This window comes from Vombatus ursinus, unplaced genomic scaffold (genome assembly GCF_900497805.2).
Source record: "Vombatus ursinus unplaced genomic scaffold, bare-nosed wombat genome assembly UNPS02014168.1, whole genome shotgun sequence".
Lineage (NCBI taxonomy): Eukaryota > Metazoa > Chordata > Mammalia > Diprotodontia > Vombatidae > Vombatus > Vombatus ursinus.
In genome coordinates this window covers 2,682,047-2,707,357 of record NW_020953946.1, presented here as the reverse complement: position 1 = coordinate 2,707,357, position 25,311 = coordinate 2,682,047, and the positions used below count along the sequence as shown (strand labels likewise).

General features: G+C 37.7%; 1 protein-coding gene across 5 annotated transcripts in view; it reads left to right on the top strand.

Moving 5' to 3' along the window:
- The window catches only part of JADE3 (jade family PHD finger 3), a 187,936-nt gene that overhangs the window by 94,602 nt on the left and 68,023 nt on the right, over window positions 1–25,311 (top strand). For all 5 annotated transcript variants that reach the window (XM_027859476.1, XM_027859472.1, XM_027859475.1 and 2 more), the window contains 2 exons: window positions 14,368–14,427; window positions 15,325–15,407. In XM_027859476.1, coding sequence (XP_027715277.1) covers window positions 14,379–14,427; window positions 15,325–15,407 — 132 coding nt within the window. In that variant the 5' untranslated portion in view covers window positions 14,368–14,378. The remainder of the gene's footprint in view (window positions 1–14,367; window positions 14,428–15,324; window positions 15,408–25,311) is intronic.

Genomic DNA, 25,311 nt, shown 5'->3' with positions numbered 1-25,311 from the left:
GAGGTCCTCAATAATTTTTAAGAGTGGGGGTAGCTAGGTGGCGTAGTGGATAGAGCACCGGCCCAGAAGTTAGGAGGGCTGAGTTCAAATCCAGCCTCAGACCAAACACTTGACACTTCCTAGCTATGTGACCCTCGGCAAGTCACTTAATCCCAATTGCCTTTAAAAAAAATAGTAATAATTTTTAAGAGTGTAAACAGGTCTTGAGAACAAAAAATTTGAGAACTACTGCTCTGGCTTTAGCATTCATTAAGTACCTCAGTTCTCAGAATGCCTATCTCATTTTAACTATGTGTACCACTTCTTCCAATTTTGTATTTCTTGGGTGTTATTTTTTGATACTGGTAATATTTTGCACCACTGTTATACCCATCAGACATCTCTGTTGTCCTTGGTATCACGTACAGTTTAGAAAATCAAAGAAATAAGACAGGATTCTTGCCTTCAAAGTTTTAAGGCAATATGCTATGTTCATTAGCTAAAGCATAAGGCTGATTGATGTGTGTATGTGTTGGTGGAGGGGGAATAAACATTTATCTAGCATCTACTTTGTGTCAGGCACTGTGCTAAGCGCTTTACAAATATTATCTCATCTGAGCCTCACAACAACTTTGTGAGGTAGGTGATATTATTATCCCTATCTTACAGCTGAGGAAACTAAGGCAAATAGAGGTTTAGTGACTTGCCCAGTGTCACACAGCTAATGTTTGAAACTGGATTTGAACTTAGGTCTTCCTTATTCCAGGCCCAGCACTCTTTCCATTGTGCCAACTAGTTGCCCTAGGTATAGGATAAGATCTAAAACCTGGCATAAAAACTCGACATTTCTGAATGATTATTGCCTTTGAATGAAAAATTGAAGTAAGTGATTCATGACTAATGCAGCTTTTTCAGTAGTAATTGTTTTGCGAATCCTAAAATTCACTTATGAACATGTCACTTACTAGAGTGAGCAGCCTCACTGTCTCTTCTTTCCCTTTAAGATAAATTATGTATCTCTCTTTGACAGTTAATGACTTCACTGTCTGGATCCAGCCTATCTTTCTATACTGATTACCCATTCCTTTTCACATGCTTTATGCTCCACCTAAACCATCTCAGATTGATCCTTGATACTACGCATTCCCTTACCCTTCTCATATCTAACATTAATTGCCATGTTTTTTTCAATTTTACCCCTCCCCCATGTTTTTCACTCCCATCTCCTTGTCTCCACTCACAAATCTGCCACCCTAATTCTTGTTATCCCTTAGCTAGATTATTGCAATACCTTCTTAGTCTCTCTGCACCTGGGCTCTCCCTTCTTCAATCCATGCAGCTGCCAAAGTCATAGTCCTTAAAGCACTATGTCATACTCCTTTCCAAGAAGCTCTTTTGCCTCCCTGTTGCCTCTGGGATCAGATACAAATCCTCTGCTTCATATTTAAAGCTGTTCACAACCTGGCTCCAATCTAACTTTCCAGACTTATTATTAATGACTCCCCTTCACATACTCTCCAGTCCAGCCAGAGTGGCCGAATTGCTGTTCCTCGTGCTCCACATTCCTTCTGCTTCTGCACAGGCTGGCTCCCATTCCTGGAATGCCCTCGCTCCACCCCTCCCCCAACACTGCCTCTTAGGAATTCCTAATTCCTTTCTAGGTTCACATCCCTCAGAGTTCTGTCCTTCTCTCTCTTCTCTTCTCCCTCTATACTACTTCTTTTGATGAACTCATCAACTCCCGTTGATTTAATTATCATCACTATGCTGCTGATTCTCAGATCTACCTTTCTTGCTCCAGCCCCTCTACTGACCTGTAATCTTACATCTCCTACTGTCTTTTAGATTTCTTGAACTGAATATCCACTAGGCATCTTAAACTAAACATGTTCAAACCAGAACACATTCTCCTTTCTCCTAAACTACTTCTACTTTCCCTGTTTCCAGAGAGGGCAACACCATCCATTCAGTCCCTCAGGCTTGCAACATAAGAGTCAACTTGGATTCCTGTCTTTCACCCTTGCCCCCTATATCCAAGTTGTTGCCAAGGCCTGTTGATTTTCACCTCTGTAAAATTTCTAGTATACACCCTCTTCTCCCCTCTGATGCTGCCACCAGTCTAGTGCAGGTCGTCATCACCCCATGTTTGGACCGTTTTGCAGTAGCCTGCTGGTGCTTCTGTCTGCCTCAAGTATCTCCCCACTCCAGATCTTCCTCTATTCAGTGACCAAAGTGATTTTCCCGAGGAGCAAGTCTGACCATGTCACTCCCCTACCCAGTAAACTCCTTGTGGTTCCCTGTTGCCTCGGGGATTAATGCAAAATCCTGTTTGGCATTCAAAGCCCTTCATAACCTAGCCCCCTCCTACCTTTCCAGTATTCTTACACCTTACTCCCAGACACATACTCAGAGACCAGTGACACTGGCCTCCTGGCCGTTCCATTTCTCTGCTCCAGGCATTCTCTCCTACTGTCCCCCTTATTGGAATGTTCTCTCCTCCTCAACTCCATCTATAGACTTCCCTGGCTTCTTTTAATTCCCAACTAAAATCCTATCTTTTGCAGGAAGCCTTTCCCAACCTCTCTTATTCTAATGCCTTCTCTTTGTTAATTATGTCCAATTTTTCCTATATAGCTTGCTTTGTATATATTTGTTTGTATGGTGTCTCCTCCATTAGACTGTAAGCTCCTTGAGGACAGGGATTGTCTTTTTCCTCTTTTGTATCTCCAGTGCTTAGCACAGTAGGTGTTTATTGATTGATTGAAGAGGCTTTTTCTGACTTCTTGTTCCCCTAGTTGTTAATGTCCCACCCTCATTCACTTTTCATTTATTTTATATGAATACTATATTATGTATTATATGTGTGTTATAACTGTGAGCACATTATATAACCCAATGGGGTGTGTATGCTCACTGAGGGCAGGGACTGTCTGACTTTTTTATTTGTATTCCCAGTAGCACAGTACCTTTGCTGATTGGTTAATTCAGCTACTTGGTCAATCATTTACCCTTGTGAACACTACGAAACATTGACAAGATATCAGGCAAGAGGATTGTGGAGTAGAAGGTAGTTACCCAGGAATCAATTCCATACCTTTGGCCTTACAGTGAATGGCGCTCTTTAAATAGTTGAGTTTGTCCACTGCTAGATAGAATCAGGAGAAGAATGGTGAAGGTATATTTGGGTTCATAAATATGAATGTAGTCATGCAGCTTGCCATGTCTCTGTTGAAGCTTTCTTAGCATTGCTGGTATTTTTAGGGTGCATCAAATAAGATTATCAGCTAGCCATTATCTTTATTACAGAAGCCAGTTGCTTCTTACTGATGCTGTATGTGGCTAATATTGAAGTTTGTTTGTTTTCATTTGATTTTGGTAAACATATATCAGATTTGTCTAATAGAGCAGACCTGGAATATACCTTCAAAATCCTTTAATCCAACCTCCTTATTTTATACATGAGGAAACTGAGACTCAGAAAAGCTTGTCTGAGGTCACACAAGTAGTAAGTAGCAGATATCCTCTGACTCCAAGTCCACAGCTATTTTTATGACATCACAGTATCTTTGTGTTAGTATATTTGCCTGCAGACTTTTGGGTGGAATTCTTGTGCATAAGCACATTTTATAGAGTGCATTTACATACTCCTATATGAAAGAACACTTGCTCTGTGATCTCTTTTATGGGATGCATATACATGCTCTTACATGATAGAACACTTGCTCTCTTTTTGTGCAAATTGGTTTTGCTCCAAAATGCTATATAAATTTTCAAGCTAAAAATTGAGAATTCTCTACCACAGTTCTCTACTTAGTTTAAATTAGATGTTGTTCTTATGTGGATCACTAGCAGCACTGACTATTAATGTAGACGCAACATACATATCTACCTTCTTCAGAAGCTTTAGAGGGTGTACTTTTCTCAGGGGCCAAGATTTTGGAATGGAACACCTAAGTGGTTTCCTTATCCTCAATTATACGGTGAATTTCTCTGTCTGAGTAGACCCCCTTTTTAGTTACTCCAAGAAGAAATGGTGAAGCTTCTAGCACGTGTGATTTCATTGTAATAGAACTCAGATATCTATGTTCCATTTAACTTCTGTGCTAAGTATCCCTCCCTTCTGAAAGCTACTCTCTAACCTTAAATGCTTTAGCTTCTTTGTTGATTTTGACTTCTATCTGTGTATTATAATAAAGAATCAAAAAATTATTTTAAAGAAACATCCTTCTTAGTAAGTAGAACCACACTTTGATGGGTATGGCGGATTAACTTTTTAAAATGACAGAAAATGAGTGCTTTTGATCCTCTTTGGAATTTGACAAAGATGTGTTATATGTGAATATGCATGAAACTGCATGTACATAAAATAAACAAAGGTTTATGGGTAGCCTAAAAAACGTTTTTATATTCCTTGGATTTGAAAAAAACCCCAACTAATAAACAAATCCCATGCAAAGAGAAAATAACTGTCTTAATTATGCAGTTGTTTAGTTGGCTACTCTTCATTACTTGTGTTAATGAAAGTAATTATTGGGGATCATAATTATCAGTTTAAGTTACAGACACTTTAATTAAATGAAGTCTCCAACTTTTGTAGTTTTGCTCATAAGAGTTTATTCTGGGCACACGGAAAATGTTCTTGGTTAGTGAAAATTTTCTGTTATGGTAATATCTCTTAACAAGTGGTCCTGACTAAAAAGAAAACTTTTTCTATAGCCGAAACTTAAAAAAAAAAAGTGAGAAAGTTTCAAAGTGAGAGTTTGGTGTCTTTGCAAATTAGACTCACATTGAGAAACAAGTTTCAGACAAGGACTATTTTCTTGGGAATTGAGGTTAAGTTGATTGTTTGCTAAGAGCCTGAAAGTTTAACGTTTTAAATAAGTTTTTAGTATTAGTAGTGGCAAGTTAAGGATATTTTAAGAATTTGTTCAGTTATGGACATATGTCCAATCTACTTTGCCATTGCTTACTCAGATAACTGAAATTTTTCTCACCTCTTGGGGAAAAATTTCCTAATAATTTTCCTTGCCATAGTATATATACACACAAATGAATTTAACTATACAAATATATGTATAGCTAAACTCATGAAGTAACTTCCTAAGTGCTATAACTCTAGAAATTCTGAATCAATTTGTACAGATGTCTAAAATTTCTTATGCCTTTCTGAACACTTAGGCACAAGGTAATACTTCCTTTTTCTTTTGTTAAGATTAACACAGTACTGTTACTTTACAATAAACAATCATGCTTGAAGTGTGACATTATTCTTAAATAAAGTGTTTTTGTGCAAAGATGAGAAATTAGGCAGCAGGTTTCATTGTTTTATCTTGGTCCTCTCATTCCCCATCTCCAAATAGCCTTAGACTCTATCTTCCCTCTTCCCATATATCTCCTAGTAATCCGTGTGTGTGTGTGTATACATGTACATGTATCAGTCTGTCTGTCTGTGTCTGTCTCTCTTTTCCTTTCTGTCTTAAGAGAAAAAGAAATCAAAAGACTAACTGAAATTTTGCCATCATAAAGTCATTGTGTTGGTGTTTACTGCTGTCCATTGCTTCCCATTAAATCCACACAGATCCTGTTTCTTTCTGCCAGAGGGTTATTAGAGTAATAGTGCTGGATAATCTGTTACCAGCCCATATCCCAGTAAAATAATTTTCTTACTCTAAGAGCTATCTTTGTTTCTGAGTCAGAAAAGCAATCAAAGAGAAGGTTGATACAGGTACAATTTCAAGAACACTAACTTCTTTCTAGGGGTTCTAAAAGTCCTTACCCACCCCCTCAACCTCTTACTCTTACCAAAGAGAATCATGAATAGTTTGGTGGTCTTTTTTTATTTGGAAGCAGAGTATAAGAGAACATGGTTATTGGAGAAAAAACTCTCTCGTCCATGTTGCATAAACTCTGAACTTAAGTTGGTGGCTAAATGAATAGGAATGTCTTTTCTTACAAGAAGTCTTGGCATCTAAAACTCATGGTGGGGAGGTGAAGTAAGGTGAAGTAAGGAGCATGACGTACTCCTCTCCCCTGCAATGGCTTTTTGGAATGTAAAGGGTTTCTTCTTAGTTGTGTAGCTGCCTTTCATCCCTCTCTGGGTCAAATGTATGAAGGTTTTTTTTCTTCTTCTTCTTCAGTAGACTGAGATTCAGCTCCCTGAACCTTACTCTTGTTGCTATCTGAAATTTCATTATTGGCTGTTAATAGTATTTGGCAACCTGCTCTTCTTGCTGGAATGCTTTTGATGATAAATACTTTGCCAGTCAAGTACTTTGACATCCTTGAGTTAAAGGTGCTGTCACAGTACAAAGAATAGAATTAACATTTCCAAAATGAGAGAACTTAATGTTTAAGGAACTGACAGGATGCACTCAGTGGTGAGTATATTGAAACTTGTACCTTTCTGTCCAATTTGTGAACCTTTCCAGATCTTACCTTCCTCTCTCCCCCTGCCCCCAACACACACGATAGCCACTCCCTGACTAACAGAAGCACTGGCGGCACTAAGTATAAGGAATTTGGGGAGCCCCCAGATAGACCTGTACCTTCTGTGAATTTACTAGTTTGTACTTACTTAGATCCACAAAAAGTTTCTTAGACATTCTGGTAGCACTAATGTGAAAGAAGGGGCAAATTTGGGGGAATGCTAATACTCTCTGCTTTAGTTATGTTGAATTTGAGTTGGCATATCTGGATGGAGATGTTTTGTATGCAGTTCATGTGTCTTAGTACTAGAGATATAAATTTGAGAGCCATCTGTATTTAGGTGAGAAATGAAGCCATATCGTAGAATGAGATTGTCAAGGGAGAGAGTATAGAGGATGAAACCAAAGAGGGCCCATGATAGAGCCATGGTGAATACCCACTTGAGGGGAGGAGGAGGAGGAAGAGGAAGAGGAAGAGACAGTGACAGTGAGTGCTTAGATGGTAGGAGAACCAGGCATCTCTTTAACTATGAAAAGAATATCAAGAAAGGGTGAGGGGCATTAGGACTAAAACAAGGATGATGGAATTCTCAGTTAAGATATCATTGGTTGCCTTTTAACAAAGCGGTTTCAGTAGAATGGTGGGAACATGAGCCAAACAGCAAGAGCTTCTAAGCATATGGTAAGAAAATAGTCATTGAGTAGAGACCAAGGAGTTGAGCTGGAACTAGCTTGACCTCCCCTGAGTCTATTGTTAAATTTTTAGTGTGTGAATTTACACCTTGGAAATCAGCGAATACCACAAATCAGGGCTTGATTTGTTGTTTTATTGATTGTGTGGACTTAAGAAAGGTTGGAAAAAATGTAGATTAATATTATATAATAATGAGTAGGCTATTATAAATGTGAATGTTGAAAAACATCTTTACATGTAATTGGAAAAATAAAATACTATTAAGTGGGGAAAAAAATAAGTAGGCTAGTGTGATCAAAATGCAGAATGCATTAAGGAGAGGAAAGGGGCAAGAGTACTGAGGCAAGAACCAGATAGTAAAGAGCTTTAAATGACAAACGTAGGAGTTTATATTTTATTTTAGAAGTAATAGAGAGCCATTATAGTTTATCAGGGAGATGCATGAAGTAGAGAGTCTGACACAGTCAGAACTGCACTTTAGGGAAAAAAAAGTAATAGCTTGCATTTATGTAGCTCTTTTAGGTTTGCAAATCATTGTACATATGTTATCTCATTTTAGATATTATAATCATCAAGATTTGGCGGCTTCTTCTTTCTCCTCCTTCTCACACTACTACTACAACTGCGAGTACTATATAAATTTCAACTGCTATAATGATAATAATAGCAGTTGATATTTATATAGCACTTGCATTTTATGTATAGTTATCTTCAGACCTGGCTTTTTGGTGACCAAATATATCAAACATCTCCGATACTGCTTTTAACAGATTACTCTTTATTCCCTTTTCTACCATGTACAATTAGCTGTGGTTGGTTAACTAAGTAGTAAATTTATTTTCTTTTTCTTCTCCAGATTTAACATCTCCCTACTTCCTTTTGAATATTCCCAAAGACCAAAGAAATGTTCTAAGATTCATATTTTACTTTCAATTGCTATTTTTAAAAATCTGAGATATACCTTTTGGGGCTTCATATTTAATTACCTTCCTAGAACAGATAGATATAGCATAATTCTGTCTGTGTAATTCCCTCTTTTATATATTTCTGGGGATTGGAGGGAAATAACCTAAATAATATGAAACTCTAGATTTAGGAAAATAAATTAGATTATTGCTTATCATGATTTAGTAAAATGAAAATGATAAAGCATATTTTGAAAGGACCAAATGAAGTAATCATTGTAGACTTTATCCAATGTAAAAAAATATAGATTCTTCTCAGTAGGCAGATAGTTCCACCTCCTTCCTTAATTAGCTTGGAATTCACCTTGAGAGTTATCTCTAAAATTGTTAAATTTTTATTAATATGTGGTTTAGGGAACCTTGTCTTTGGGACTAGTGTAAGGAAGCTGTATATAGCTAGGGAAGGTGCTAAGTCATCATTAGCTTATACAAAAATTTGTTTAATCATTAGGCCAATTCTATAACAAAGAATTTGATAGATACCAAGTTTAAAAAAATATATTTTTAAAGTTTTGAGTTCTAAATTCTGTTCTTCCTCTCCCCTCTCGCTTAGATGATAAGCAATCAGATATAGATTATACGTTTGCAGTTATGTAAAACATTTCCGTATTAAGCATTTTGTACAAGAAGACTCAAATTAAAGGAAAAAAAGCGAAAAAAATAGTATGCTTCAGTCTGTATTAAATCAATTAGATACAAAGTTTTTAGAAGATTTAGTGTAGACTGAAAATGAGTATATTTCAAGGACTTAGTACCATCAAAGAAAAGGAAAGTTACCTATGGTAAGATATGTAAATTATGAGGAAATGTAAATTTATAATAATGTAAATGGTGGGTAACAGACATTGATTTTTTGAAAGATTACGCAGTTTAAATGAAAGTTTAAATCTTTGGATTTTTTTTTTTTTGTAATTTGCATTCCAGCTATCAGCAAAATATTGTTTAACTACAAAGTTGTTAAGCACTATGGAAATAGCTGCTGAAAATAACATAGGGCTGGTGGGAGTAGAAAGCAGGCATATGTATATATATAAGAAACTCAAAGATTAAAGGTTTGGATGAATTCACTAAGTTTCTAGTAATACAATGCGTATTTCTCATTTCAGTAGAGGTGTCAAACCGTAGTACACCTCTATGTACCTACTTAGATGAGTGCTGATAAACTCAGCTGAAACATCTTTCTAAATACTACAGAAGTTGTACAGCAGTTTTCTGGGTAACCTTACTGTCTTCAGGCTCTCTCTTCCTCCAGTATTTATCACAGTAAGAATCATGTACCCCACAAACTTACCAGTCCTTCTTTTGGGAATTCTACTGTGATTCCATAATTACCTTGTGCATCTAATTGACGAAGGGTTTTAATCTATTAGAATACCCTTTTTCACTCCTGTCTGCAGAGCGATGTCCTGAGCCTTCCTTTTTTCAAAATTCTGTTCATTTCACTTTTTCTGTAAAACTTTTCCAGATTAGTTCCAAATGAATATAGATCATCTTTTATTTTAAAGACCGTCTAGCTTCATAAGGAGCAAATTAGCACCTACATAGCATTTTATCATATTTTCTTATCTTTGCCCAGTTGAGGGCATCTACCACAGAGTTGTTTTAATTTTTATCTCTTTAATTATTAATGATTTCCACCTCTTTTTCAAATAGTTGCTGAGAATTGGTATTTCTTTTTCTGGTAATTGCTGTTTGTAAATTTGGAACCTTATCTATTGTGAAATACCTCTTAATCTTTGTAAATTTGCGTCTTATAGATTTTGGAAGTTTTTTTTTTACCATCAATGTTTAATACAAAAGCTATATATATATATATGTATATGTATATATATTGTATAGATACTATGATATGTAGTTTTTCTTGTTCTGGATATAAGGGAAGAGAAGGGAGTTAGGACAAAAAAAAAATGCATTTGAATCAGTACTGGAGAAAGGGATGCTATCAGGACATAGCCACTGGAGGACACAGAATATATTTGGGACTCAGCTAGCAGAGGAACAGTTCTGGAGATTATATTCAGGCTTTGATAGGAGAAAGGACAATGAGGAGACACCTTTCAAAACTTCCATCCAGGTTAAACTAACCTCTCCTCACTTTAATGGGGAAGAATGCCTCCCTCTCAATGCACCTGCTCAGTGGTATGAGTAATGGCTAGGAGTTTCTAAAAGAGGGCTAAAGGGGGTGTTATTTAGGTAATTGTGATTGGTTTCATACCTCTGATGTCATAGGCAAGGAGCAGCCAATTAGTGAAGTTGCTAGGGTGTGTAATTTTCTAACATGGAGGCTTCCAAAGGGGTTTCCAGAAAGAGAAAGGGTATCAGGCAATTAAAGTAGCATCTTTAGAGCAGTGATAACCTATTTCTTGGGTTTTGTCTTTCTTATAGAAAGAGAGGTTCCCTGGGCTACCATACTTGCTCCCATAAAATGTATTCATGGAGTGTAAAGAGGTTGCGTTCCTCCTTATTTCAAGAATTTATGTTAGAGTGTTTTGGGGAGGGCTTATTTTACAAATTCTTCATCATTAGAAAATAGCAGTTTGGCAGCTATTAATCTGGTCAGTGGGTCATCCCTGTCCTGGACATGGCTCCCCTTCCTAGCTATTATATGCCTGGTTCTCTTCAACTTCCTTGAGCTAGAATTAAGATGTACCTTTAGGATCTCATCCATTACACTTCCAAGAGCTAGTTAAGTCACATAGTCGTATCTTAAACATGATAGGTTAAAAAAGGCATGTTGCTTTTAGCGTGGCTTATCTGGTTCTTCTGAGGAAGCCATTTAAGTCCTAACAATGGAACCTAATAGACACACTTAGCCACAGTTTTCTACTGGTTCGTAGTGTTGGCCTTTCCAGACATAAGCATCATTTTAAGAGTACATACTTTTAATCCCACAAAAATACTTACTTGATTGAAATGGAAAGTCTTTTTTTTTTTTTTTTTTTTTTTAAAGGCAATTGGGGTTAAGGGACTTGCCCAGGGTCACATAGCTAGTAAGTATCAAGTGTTTGGTCTGAAGTCGGATTTGAACTCAGGTCCTCCTCACTTCAGGTGCTCTATCCACTGTGCCACCTAGCTGCCCCTGAAATGGAAATTCTTATATACTCCCTGAAAGAGCAAGGCAGTGCCATGCATTCATTATTGGTCCAAATTTTTGTCTTGAGGGTGTGGCTCTGAACTTCCACCTGTCTGCAGTATCAGAGGAGGCACAGAAAATCCAGTCCACAGAACTGTCCAAAAAAAGAAAATAAACACAGAAATTGAAGTGGTTAAGAAAGCTGGCAAAATATTGCAACCCCTACTACCTGAGATGAAAATGTACTGGTATAGTTAATGTAGGTTTTCTAGGTTGAGATCTAACTTTTCATGGGGGCCCCAGGATAAGAACTCCTGCTCTAGGGGAAAAATATATGAAGAAAATCTTATATTTCTTCTTTCAATTTTGAAGGGCAAGGGAATAAATATTCAAGAAATTCAAGTTCAGTTTCTAGCAATTTCAATCCCCTGGATTACGGCCATAAACCTGGAAGTGAAGGACACGTCTTCTTAGCAGCAGATAAAAAAGCTAACACAAGCCCCCTTTTCTTTCAGGAACTCATTCTCTCCCTCTCCCTCTCTCTCTCCGTCTTGCTCTCCTCCTTCTATCTTTCCCTCTCCTTGTCTCTGTCTCTCTCTCTTTCTGTCCTGACTCTGTATCCAATTATGTGTCCCTTGTCCTCCCTAACCCCTGCTCCAAGTGCTCTCTTTTCCCGTGCCAAGAGAAATGGGAACTCAGAACTGCTCCTCTCATATATCTCACGTTTGCCAGGGCTTTGGCATCACGATCTCCAAATACTAAAATTGCTGCATGGAGAGATTGGCATTAGGTGTCTGTACATATTCATTCTCACCAGCTGGACGCAAGCTGGATGGCTTTTTCTGTGCACTGTTGAATTCTCAACTCTCTTCCTAACTTCCTAAAGTTCACTGGAAGGAGCAACTCAAAACCCTCTTTAAGGCTACTGGATGTCCTCCCTCAGATTTTTCAGGGATTTTTACTGGAACACTCGACTCATTCATGCTAATGTTTCTTCTGTTTCCATGAAGTGCCATCCTTATTTACTCTCTAACTCACAATAACTCTAATTGGTCACTGCAAGCACAACATTGGCATGCTGACCACAGTCCACTCCACAGTTCTCACTAATGCCATTACTCCAGTGTTGAGAAGATATGAAGGGCATCACAGGTCCTGGCTCTCATTTACAAAGATAAGCAACTGTGAATCCTCTTTGCCTCAGGGATATAGCTACTATTTCCTCAGAGTCTATCACTTCTGCATTACTCAGCTGTCAAGTCTAGAAGTTTCCCTCCAACCAGAACGTATTGCCTTAAAATTATGTGTAAAATAAGGTTAATAATATAATAATAATGTTTGGTTAGAAGTTGTTTTCCCCCTGGCAATTTCATTTCTTCCCAAGTTATAGGACAGTAAATTAAGACACACTGAAAGAAAGGTAGATGATTCCTGGTAATGCTATAGAAGTTGATACTGAGAAAAGGGATGACAACATTCTAAGGCCAGTCAGTATCAAAGGAAGCAGCCTCTTTGCCTCAGTATAGTACTCAGTTACCAAGAAAAGATAATTATATTCAATATATTTATTTTAACAAGGTAGAGAAGCAGGTTTTAGAAAAATTTTAGAAAAATGACTTAAAATCAGAGTATCACTTGCCTTTTAAGTTTGTTATTTGTAAAATTAAGTTATCTAAACATTCAGTATATAATAGTATCTAAATGAAGCATTACTATAATTAGTTTTATATATGACACAATATATTGGATTTGGGAATTAGTTTGTATTTCTTTTTAAACTAAAATATTCAAACCTACATTTACTTTACGTGTGCTTTGATTATTCTTTGTAAATAAAATTTTTTTTTGCATTTTTGGAATGTAATTTTCATGTCTACATGTGCAAGCTAGACCTAACCCAAGCCAGTAAGCAGTCAAAAGTATTGATAAATCTAATCAGAATATTTCATCTTGCTTAAATAAAGTTAATCTTGATTTTAAAAAAAGGCAAAACAGAACTATAGTTTATGACTCTAGAAATTATTCATCTAATTAGATATTAGGATTATTAAGTCTGTAACACATACTTTGGTTTGATTCACTTTGCTTATAGAAAATTGCATTTCCTGACTCACATTGGGTTATAGACGTCTTGAGGCCAGTGACCTAGACTTCTGCTTTCTTCTGGCTTCTCATGGCTCATAATCTTATTTTCTACACAGAGAAATGGATGGTGTCAACTGACTCGATTTTAATTTTTTTACTTCCTCCTTGCTTTTGCTCTTTTTTTCACTTTTATTTCATTTTTTCCACTATACCAATATCCTATACTAGCTTTTATAATTAACGTAATATACACAGGAAATACTCCTGTTCCTCTTTATCTGTCACATGCCTTACTTTCAAAAGGACATTTTGACCTTTAGAATTATTAGACCAAAGCATTATTCACTCCTCAGATTAAGAATGCTTTCTCTGACATTCCTTATAGCTAGTCTAATTATAATTTAAAATGAGGCTAACTGTTCTTCCTTTTACTTGTGGGGGAGAGTGAGGGCAGGTGGCTGAGGGGAGTTGGTTGACCCCTTTTCTCTTAAGGTAAGAAATGACTGACTCACTTGCCCTATCTAAGGACAACCTCACCTCTTAGTTCTTTTAACCTGGATTCCTCCCAGGATAGTACTCTTCCTGTCTCTCCCCCCCTCCACCCCACTTTATTCCTTCTTTACCACCCACTCCAGCAACCTCTTCCTGGTGACTTGCCACCATGGCAACTCTTCCTCTGTTAGAGACAACCAGACATGGTCATATATGAGAATACAGCTTATGTTCCTTCATAAATCATCTGGCAAGTTGAATACTCTAATCCTCCCAATCTCCTCCCTTTACCCCTCCCCCCAACTCCCAGCATTTTAATCTTAGCCCTTGCTGAATGTGTGACACATTTGACACAGTAAGATTTTGTAACACTCTTTGGCAATAGAGCACTGTTCTGGTGATAACTGAAAAAGTGTGTGTGTGTGTGTGTGTGTGTGTGTGTGTGTGTGTGTATGTGTGTGTGTGTGTGTGTGTGTGTGTGTGTATGAACCTTTAGTTCCTAGGTCGTTTGAAAACACTCTTGACAAAAATCCTCCTCTGTATGCTATTTGCCTGCTGTGAATCAGCAGGCTATACAAGAGAACTTTGATTGCTTGCTAGAATGGATGGTATCAGTCTTGTTTTGTTTTGTTTTTTCTTTTTCTTTTTCTTCAGGATGCTTCAAGATGAAACGCCACAGGCATCTAAGCAGCAGTGACAGTTCAGACAATGAGAGTAAGTAGTATGTACTAGCAATCTCATGATCTATCCCCCTCTTGTGGGTTTCCTCCTGTGGTTTGAGGGTAAACAGTTTCACCTCCCTCTATAATTAAAAAAAGGGGGGGAGGGGGTTCACAGTTCAGTGTCTTTGACTCTTGGTTTAGCCTAAATTTTAATTCTATTAGAGAGAGATAAATTAAATGGAAAAACAGATTTTTTTTTTGTCATACAAATTGTATAGCTATTTCACATTTCTTGTGAAATTTCTTTGCTTACTATGGACAGTAAGCAAAGCCTTGTAAAGTTTAATAGAAGTGTTTGTAAAGGAAGAGCCAGGCCTGGTAATTTTAGGCTCTAAATTCCAGTTCCAGCCTAGCCATTTTGGTGTGGGACCTTGGGCAAGTCTTCACATGTTTAATGACCAAAGCCAGATTCATTTTACCCCTTGGATGTAGGGAATAATCATTCTCATCTATCTGTGGGAAATGCTAGTGCTTCAAAACTGCTAAACACAGTGGTTCTTTTTTTGAAAGCTAATTGTCAGAGATTTACCTTTTGATAAATTGCTAAGAGTATAATTCTCCTTGCCAGGTTCCCTGCTTAACAGTTTCAGTTTTTCCCACTTCTTCAGGGTACTGTTTATGTAGGTGTAACTTGAATTGTGCTGTTCCTAAATATTATGCAGTGTGGTTGCAAAAAAAAAAGTATACCCTGTATTTCAGGCTCAAAAAATAGCAATATTTTATACAGGCTAGGAGGTCATCTGCTAATGCTATTAACTTCCATTAGAAAGATCTTCTGAGTGACATACAACTTATAGTATCTCCTGGGTAAGATAGCAGGTTTATATTCTTTTGGATGATATTTTTAATAGTAGCTTATGACTGAGATTATGTTTTATGCTTCACACAGGTCCTTCTACTTCTTTTTCTTCTTGCTCAAAATATAGGAGCAAGTCAAAAACTCCAGCAAAGGAACAAAAGAAACCTGCAGAGGTGAGATCATAAATTCATCTTGAGTGTACCCTGTGATAAGATCAGGGTTTTGGTTTTGTGTTTTTTTTTTAATGCTTTTTTTCCTTCTCTGACTTATCTAAAGTCCTACAGAGTAAAGTATGTGCTAATGGAAAACAGTGGAACTGTATCTCCCCTTATAATTATAATGATTGCACCTAGATAGAATCATAGCTTTAGAAACAAAAGGGACCTATAAGGTTATCTAGTCCAGCCCTCCTCATTTTGCAGATGAGGTAGTAGAAGCCCAGAGAGGGTAAAGTCACACAAGGTAGTTAGGGCAGAGCAGGAATTAAAACCCAGATCCTCCGGATCTTGAGCCAGTATTCTTTCCACTGTACCATACAGTGTCATATTTTATTTATTTATTTATTTTACTGTCTCATATTTTAAAGAAAGATTATTACTCCCTAAGGGTAAAGTAGAATTGAGATCCTCACAATTTGGGGGTTTGTTTGGGGTTCTTTGTTTTAGTGATTCATGGAACCACATAAAGTATTTGGCTTGGTGATTTTTGACTTGGTAAATTAGCTGATAGGTACCTCGGAATTTATCTAGTCTAACCGCATCAAAAGAAGAGACGGTTAAATGGCTTGCCCATGTTCATGTAGGTAATTAGCATTAGAAGTGGAATTTAAACCCAAAGAATATCTTTTCCCACGGAACTAGAATGACTCTTTTCCAAACATGATCCATTGCCACCTGAATTTCTTGGATCACAGTTTAACTGAGCGATGAGTAACAGGCCAGGGGACTGCATACTTTTGCAATCTAATTATCCCTGATTCTAAGCATCCCCGGATCCCCTCAGGTTTGGAGTTGCTGGTTTGTAGCCCCTAAATTGAATTCTTGGCCCCATTTAGCACTCAGAAATAATTTCCTGAAGTATTTCAGACTTCTAATATTCTGAGACTTGGCTGGCTAGTCATTCTAATATTCTACCACTCCCCAAGCAGACCTTTTGAAATGTTGAGGCAACATATCACATAGCCAGTAAATTCTTTAAGTTTTGTTTTGAAGAATTATATCCTTTATTATTGGAAATCAATTTTTTGAGATTAAGAATTATGTCTGACTTTTCTTTGATTTCCCCTATAGTATTTAACATTTTGCTAGGTATACTGTACATATTCAATAACTGATTGTTTGACTTAGAAATATGATGATAGCCCTTGGGAATACAAAGACAAAGTCCCTGCTCTCAAGGAGGCTGCATTTTACTGCATAAAATGTAACAAATATTAGTATAATCTTAGGATTGTATCACAATCATGATTTTTCTCCCATTTTTGTGAGGGAAATGCTTTATAAACTTGAGGCAGTATATGCATGTGCATTGTTATTATTGTTAGCCTTTAAATAGCATTAAATGTATATTCTTGGAGGCAATAGTCCATTATATTAACATATCTTTTACCAGTTAACCCCTGAGGAACTGGGGAAATGAAATATATTTTCAGAATTCATAAAGTAGGGCAGATACCCTCTCCTTATTTTTCTTAAGGGATTCTAAAAATACACTTCTTTCCCCTCTTAGAATCCTTTGAATGTAAGTGATATTATCATTTTCTTTTACTTTGATGAAACTATGCTGAATTGGAAAAGAAATATAACTAAAATATCTCATTTTTCTAATCTAGGTTATTTCTAAAGGTTCAAAGATTGGTGGACGGTACTGTGTATTTAAAAAGTTTTACATTTGTATTATCTGACATGTTTCTATTATCTCGGGTGCTTATGTGGTTGAACAGTATGGGAATACAGTACCTTTTTATTATATGCTGTAATGAGGAAAAGGAATTGGTAATAGGAATGATAGAAAACAAACTAACTTGTGCTTACCCTTACTAGATGGGAACCCTGAGTAAAGGCCCTCAAGCTCAACCTTAGATCTTATAATAAGGAGTCATATTTCAGCCATATTTGGACCATTATAGTCCTTATAACAGGGGCTCCTTAGACAGTGACTTAAATTTGACTGGGCTTTTGAAGTATCATAAATTCCTTCTCATAGTGGATCAGCATGGAAGCTTTTACCTACTTTATTTTTCTGAGCGGGGCCAGTTGCCCCTCCTTGGGCAGTTTGGTGGTCCCCAGGTCCATGGGGCCCACCATATTGGTGCCAGACTTAATGGAAACAGATATATAGTCTACTGTAGTCCTATCACAGCTCAGAACTCCTAAAGTCAAACAGTGTATCAGCCTCTGCCTCCCTAGAAACAAAGATGACTGGCTTTTGCCATGCCTGGCTCCATTCAGCCATCTCTAAAGACAGTAAGCACTTGTATGGCAATTTTTGTTAACTTAGCAGTTTACCTGTAGCAGGAGTTCAGATGAGTCTTTCTCCTTATTTTCTCTGTCTCTTGTCATCCATTCAGATAGAAAAGTCATCTCTTAGGTGATATCAAACTGTTTAGTAGAGGTGCTGACCTCAGGAAAATATTTTCCCCAGAGGCTTTGGAATATGTGAGATTCTCCTTTGCTGTAGACACTCTTTTAAAGTTGGAGATTGTAAAAGCCCCTAGTAACAAATTACTCTTCTAGGCCCCTTCCTTTGTCCTCAGCACCTCTCCACATGCTTATCTCTCTTTCTTTTCTGCAGCTCCCTTTTGGTATCTCCTGAGTTCCCTTTTATCCCCACCTCCTGGCCTCTCCTGTTTGTGAATTGCATCTAGTTATAGTTTGTTCTACAGTCTGCAGCCCTCAGGAGTTCTGATAAGAAAACTCTGGCAATGAATGGAATCTGAGTCCTGTGCCAAATTTCTGATAACCTTCCTGTTGCCTCTTTACCTCACCCAGCTATGAGGTAGAAACCTTGTGTTTTTGGAGGTGCTGAAGAGGAATGCTGTTATGATCCAGGACCTTCTTGACCCTTCCTTTCTGACTGAAGCCAATTTTATATTCTAGTTTTATCCTTCTTTATGAAGAATGTTACAGAACTTTACTAGAAAAAGAGAAATTTTATCTACTGTGGTGTGTTACAATCAGCTCATTGTTTCTTACTTAGTTTCTATCTAGCCAGATACAACTGAGTGTCCACTTTAGTGTTTTGTCTTTAGGGGTGACAAACCACAGTGATAGCAAATCCCCAGAGAATGAAACTCAGGTATACAAATCATTTGTTTTAAAGTTCGTAAATTGGGAGAAAAAGCATTAATAGTTGCTAGACAGAAATAACCTTATTACACAGTTTCTCTTTGTTCCTCCCCCTTCCCTTGAAGGTAAAAGTGATGCTACTTTAGGCAAAGAACTTAAAGACTTTGAAGTTTATCTTTAAATCCTAGCCTTTTCTTTGGCTGGAAGATAATGTTGGAGGACAGCTGCCTTCCACTATCCAGTCTTTCTCGAGTGTCAAAATGAGGAAAATACATAAACCACTCATTTTCACCTCTTGAGTGTTTACATTTAAATAGAAACTTACTTATACTAAAGAGTTACCTCAATCAAAATTCTCATTTTAAAAGCTTTTCCATTCTGAATATGAGGAAAATAAATGCCTCAGATAAGTCATCTTCCTTTCTACCATTCTTGCTAACTGAGCACTTATCAGATTTCTTTTCTCTACATTTCACTATTTTAGATCTCGAAGAGACCTTTAGTGTACGTCATAATATGCTATCTTTTGGGGGATTGGGAATTCTGCATCGTCATAAGTCTCCACACTCAGGATCAGTGATAGTATTTTTTCAGGGATTTTGTAAATAGTATTTATGGTTTTGGTAGAGGTTAGGTGATTTGGGTTTCTAACTTTGGAATTCCATAATTCTTTAGTTTAACTGAGGGAAGAAATAAAAGGACTGCCAGGTCCCATGGAAATTACGATGAAGGGTCCCTTGTGGGCAGAGTACTCTTTTAGGCACTGGCAAGTATAGATAAGACACCTTCCCTATGAATATTATAGTACAGGAGGGAGGGACAACTCAAACTACAACACATATTACAAGGTAAGTGCATTAGAAAATTAAACATAAAATGCCAAGTAAAATAAGGAAAAAAAAAATTGTGTATGAGAAAGACAGAGACACAAAAAGAGAGAAAAAGAAAGAGAGACAGAAACTTTTTTTTTTGGGCAATTGGGGTTAAGTGACTTGCCCAGGGTCACACAGCTGGTAAGCGTCTGAGGCCGAATTTGAACTCAGGTCCTCCGGACTTCAGGGCCGGTGCTCTATCCACTGTGCCACTTAGCTACCCCCAAAACTTTCTAGTTTCCCTTGACCTGCCATTGTTGCCCTACTGATCTAAACTTGAGTATCTCCCATTGTCTGCCTCTTTCTCTCCCTGTTTCTTCCTATTCTGTAGAGTAATGCTGAGGAAATCAGGTGTACACACACACACACACACACACACACACACACACACACACATACCATCTAATGAGAATAAAAATCAGGACTTGTTTTGAGATTTCAATGGAGAGGAGAAAATCTAGAATGTATATTATAAGGAATGTGATAATATTGGTAAGGGATTAATAAAAGGATAGCCATGCAGCCATTAGGGCCTAGGTGAGTTTAGACATAATAATATATAGTGAATCTGGGTCCACTTTATTCAGAATATTGATTGCACAGAACTTGAGGTCCTTTAACTCAATCTGCCTTTCCCTTCTAAGATAATTGACCACCAAAAAACAAAACAAAAGCAACCTTTTGTGATAACTAATTGATGTGGAGCTGACCCTATTAATCTTCATTTCTATCTTTAGAGGGTCACTCTGGTACACACCTTAATTTTGAGATATTCTATAATCATGCAAGAAAATAAAGAATTGTTATGGGAAAGAAACAGGTATTTTCCCAAGAACAACAGTAGGTGGAGGCTTCCATGGTGAATTGGGTGGAGCTCCAGAATGAAGGAAACAAATATATATTTGTTGAGTGCCAAAAAGACCCAAATTCCATCCTTAGACACTTACTAGCTGTTTGACTCTGGACAATTCACTTAACCTCCCTGTGCCCCATTTTCTTCAACTATAATATAAGAATGTTCTTGTACACAGTAACAGCAACATTGTGTGATGACCAACTTTAATAGACTTAGCTCTTCTTAGCAATGCAATGATCTAAGACAGTTCCAAAAGACTCATGATGGAAAATGCTATCCATATCCAGAGAAAGAACTATGGAGTCTGAATACGGATAAAAGCATACTATTTTCTCTCTTTTTTTTTCTTTCTCGTGGTTTTCTCCTTTTGTTCTGATTCTTCTTGCACAACATGACTAATGTGAAAATGTTTAATATGATCGTACATGTATAGCCTATATCAGATTGCAATGCCGTCTTGGGGAAGGGGGAAGAAAGGGAGGAGGGGAAATTGAGAATTCAAAATCTTATAAAAGTGAATGTTGAAAACTAAAAATAAATTTTAAAAATAAAATAAGAATGTTGAACTTGGTAGTTTCTAAAGGTCTTTCCAATTCTGAATCTGATCCTATGATCCAGGTTTTCTGTAAACTCTATAGACAGCTAGCTAAGATGTATTTATACTGCTTAATTGTTTTTAAGGGTTTACTGTTGGGGCACATTGGATAGAGCACCAATCCCCGAAGTCAGTAGGACCTGAGTTCAAATCTGGCCTGAGACACTTACTAGCTGTGTGACTCTGGACAAGTAACTTAACCCTGATTGCCTCAAAGAACAAAAAAAGCATTTACTATCCATGGATTTATAGTTAGGAGGGCATTATTGATGATAATAGTTATGTACAAGACAGTGAATAATGCTGGGTGGAGTTAGAAAGTCCTGAATTCATGTTCTACCTTTTACACATACTGGCTCATGTGATCACAGGCAAATAACTTACCCTCTCAGTGCCCCTGGCAATACTTTTAAGGCTGCAGATTTCAAAAGGATGCTGACCTTCTTTGGTAGAGGGAGTTTCCTCACTCCCCCCCCCATGAAAATGTTGTATAGCGTCATCAAATTTTAGAGCTAGAAGATATCTTAGAAGTCATCTAATTAACCCTCCTCATTATGAGGAGACTGAGACCTAGAGAAGTGAATTGATTTGTCCAAAATCATACAACTAGTTGTATAAACGCTCTCTGCGTAAACTAGTCTAGGATCTTGTTTTTTTGAGTCTCAATCAAGTGTTATTTCCACTATACTAATGAAAAATGCTTTTATGTTAAGAGTTTGTTGGGAGTAGAGAAGGGAGAGGAATTAGAATGCTTACAGTATTCTCATATTTTTGGGAGAAGAGAAGGGCAAGATGAAGGAAGTAAGGTTGGAAAGAATAATTATAAGCACTCTAATCATGCTTTAAAGTGGGATAGTAGTAATTAAAACCACCAAAAGAAGAACCAGAGTATTACTCCCTTCTAATTCCATTCAGGGTCTGCTAATGCGACCAATAAAAAAGAGGCATGGTCCCAGTGACCAGAGTATAGGACTGTATTATTGACTTAGCCCAGTGCAGCCTCCGGTTGAGTGAAGGGACGTCACGTGGTGGAGGAAGAGCACAGTCTAGTAGAGATCAACTTTTGGTCGCAGCTCTTCATTCTCTCTTCACCACTATCTGTATCTAGTCCATTGCCAAGTCTTGTTTCTACCTCCACGATATAGCTCGTGTCCATCATTTATTCGTGTAGTCACTCCTCAAGTTCAAGCTCTTATCACCTCTCACTTGGAGTATTGAAGTAGTTGGTATTTTTTATTGATCTCTTTGCTTCCAATCTCTCCCCGATCTGCTCCATCCTCCCCTTGGCTGCCAAAATGAACATCCCAAAGCACAAACCTGACCGGGGCCTTCTCACTGTTCCACCTTTTCCTGCCTTCTTTCCTCCAATAATTTTCTGTGATTTCTTGTTGCCTCTTGGATAAAATGCAGCTCCGGGCTTGGCCTTTAAATCACTTCACAGTCTGCCTCCAGCCTTTCCTGCTTATTTCACCACACTCATGCTTTATACTTTCTACATTCCTTCAACATTGTTTTTAATTATTTTCAGCCCTTGTTCTTCCTGAAAGTTAGCATTCCATCTTTGTCCTCCATACCATTGCAGAAGCAATCTTTCATGCTTAGAATTTACTCCCTCCTCATTTCCACCTCTGTGAACCCTTAGCTTCTTCAAGGCCCAACCCAGGTAGTCCCTTATGTGGGAGTCCTTTCCACTCTTCCTCCCCTCACATTATCACATATTTTATTATCTGTTTGCGTGCTGTATTCCTCAGTAGAATCTAAGCTTCTTGAGAGCGGGGATTTATTTTTCTGTCTAGTGTCTAGCCTAATGCTTTTCACATAGCAGGGCCTTAATAAGTTATTGAATTAAATTGCATAACCTTGGGGACATCACTTCCCCTTTCTGGGCCTCCATTTCTTTGGGAATTGAGGGAGTTAGAAGAGGAAACAAACATTTATTAAGTATCTACTATATGACGTGCACTGTGCTGAGTGCTTTACAAATATTATATCTCTGCTTTCATATGATCCCCACAGTAACTCTGAGAGGTAGATGCTTTTATTATTCCCATTTTACAGTTGAGGAAACAGACATAAGTTAAATGACTTGCTCAAGATCACAATCCCAGGAAGTATAAGGTGCCACGTTCGAATACAAGTCTTCTGACTCAAGGCCAAGCATTCTGTTCTAATTCCATCGTGTCTGGGATCTCTTTTCTAAAATGCAGTGGAATCTTAATTTTTTGTGGTAATAATAAAGATCTGTTTTCCCTGATCTCTTTTATCTTGTGTGTGTTGTGATACTGGCTGGAAAGAATACATACAAAAGCTTCTATTTCTTTTTTGGAAGCACTATATTGCATCCAGAACAGCTAGGTGGTATAGTGGATAGAGCCCTGGGCTTGGAATCAGGAAGACTCATCTTCATGAGGTCACATCCATCTACTTACTAACTATGTGACCTTGAGCAAATCACTTAACCCTGTTTGCCTCAGTTCCTCATCTGTAAAATAAGCTAGAGAAAGAAATGATAAACTATTCCTATATTTTTGCCAAGAAAACCCCAAAATGGGGTCGTAAAGAGTCAGACATGACTGAAACAATTGAACAACCACAAAATATTGTGTTCAAGCATCTCAAAATGTTATCTACCACATCTCATACCACAAGATCCTAGATTTAAAGCCAGAAGGGACCTTTGAGGCCAACATGCTGGATAGAGTGCTTGAAGTCAAGAACATCCGAGTTCATATTTTGCCTTAAGCCTCTCTGAACATCAGTAACCTCAACTGTGGAATTAAAGGGTTGGTTGTGATGACTTCTAACTCTAAACTTATAACTTTATGGTCTCCTACTTCACAACTGAGAAAACAGAGAGTAGAGTGGTTAAGTGTCTTAGCCAGAGTCTCTCGGGTCAGAAGAAGTGGGATTTGAACCCAAGTCCTTTGACTCTGGAGGCATTGTTCTTTGTACCATATCATGCTACCCTGCTGAGATAAATTTCATTATTGATAACATTCCATTGATATCTATCATTTCATTGACTGATAGTATGAGAAAGTAGATCTACCAGATGCTGAAATAGAAAAATCTTAAATTTGATTTTTTTTAGCAGTTTAATAGTTCATCAGCAAATCATTCTACTTATTAACCCTCAATAATCATTTGTGGAATCAGTAAAAATATTCTCATTGAACCTCTGGGGATAGCCTTTTTAGTTGAAACTTTGGAGCCTTACTGCTTTACCCTTTCACTGCCTTCTTGTTGTTCAGTCATCTCAGTTGTGTCTGACTCTCCGTGACCCTGTTTTGGGGTTTTCTTGGCAAATATACTAGAGAGGTTTGACATTTCCTTTTCTAGCTCATTTTACAAATGAGGAAACTGAGGCAAACAGAGTAAAGTGACTTGCTCAGGGTCATACAGCTAGTAAGTGTCTGAGGCCGGATTTGCGCTCAGGAAGATGAGTCTTCCTGATTCCAACCTCAGTGCTGTATCCACTGAGTGATCTAGCTGCCCCCTATCACTACCTCCCAGTGCTAAATATCTTTGAACCAGCCAAAGTAGAGAGCACATCACTTTTTAAGGTAACATGCAGTAGCCCTATTCGTTCCCCAGCCTCCTCATCCCAGGAAGCACATAGTAGTGAGGTATTATTTTGAAATGAGCAGTACTGGGGAGGCAGCTGTGGTTCATGGTAAAATGGTTTGGAGTTTATGGATGTGGTTTTGGATCCTGACATTATTACTGTGTAACCTTGGGTTAGTTGCTTCATTTCTCTGGGTTTCTGCGTCCTCCTCTGTAAAGTGAGGAATTTGAATCAAAATGATCTCTACGCTTCCTTCCAAGCTAGGTGGCACAGTGGATAGAGCTCCAGCCTTGGAGTCAGGAGGACCTGAGTTCAAATCTAATCTCAGACCAGATACTTGTCACCCTCTAGCTGTGTGACCCTGGGCAAGTCACTCAACCCCAATTGCCTTGGGGAAAAAAAAAAGATTCCTTCCAGCCCTAACAATCTTTGAACATATTTTTGAAAGAAAATTTACCTCTTTTACCTCAAAATCCACATGTGAAACTTCCTTAAGTTCCACTCAGATTAACCATTGAAAAAACACTTGGTGAGTTCCCCTTCTTTGAAGTTCCATAGAGGACAAAAAAAAAATTTAGTACTTAAAAAACTCACTTTTCTTGGGGGCTCTCTCCAACAATCTTAATTATTTTCAGCCTTGTTTTTAAAGGCTTTAGCAGTCTAACTCTGTTTTGCCCTTCCAGACTTATTTCTTGTTGCCTCCTTTCCTATACTGTGTATTCCATTTAACTGGCTTACTTGTTGTTCCCCCAAATTCTGTGTCAATACCATGTCTTTGCATGAAGCTGGTCCCATGCTTAGAATGTATTATCCTTTCTTACATCTGTTTCTTAGAATCCCTAACTCCCTTAAGATCAATTCAAATGCCAGCACTCACAGAAGCCCTTTCATGAGCCCTAACA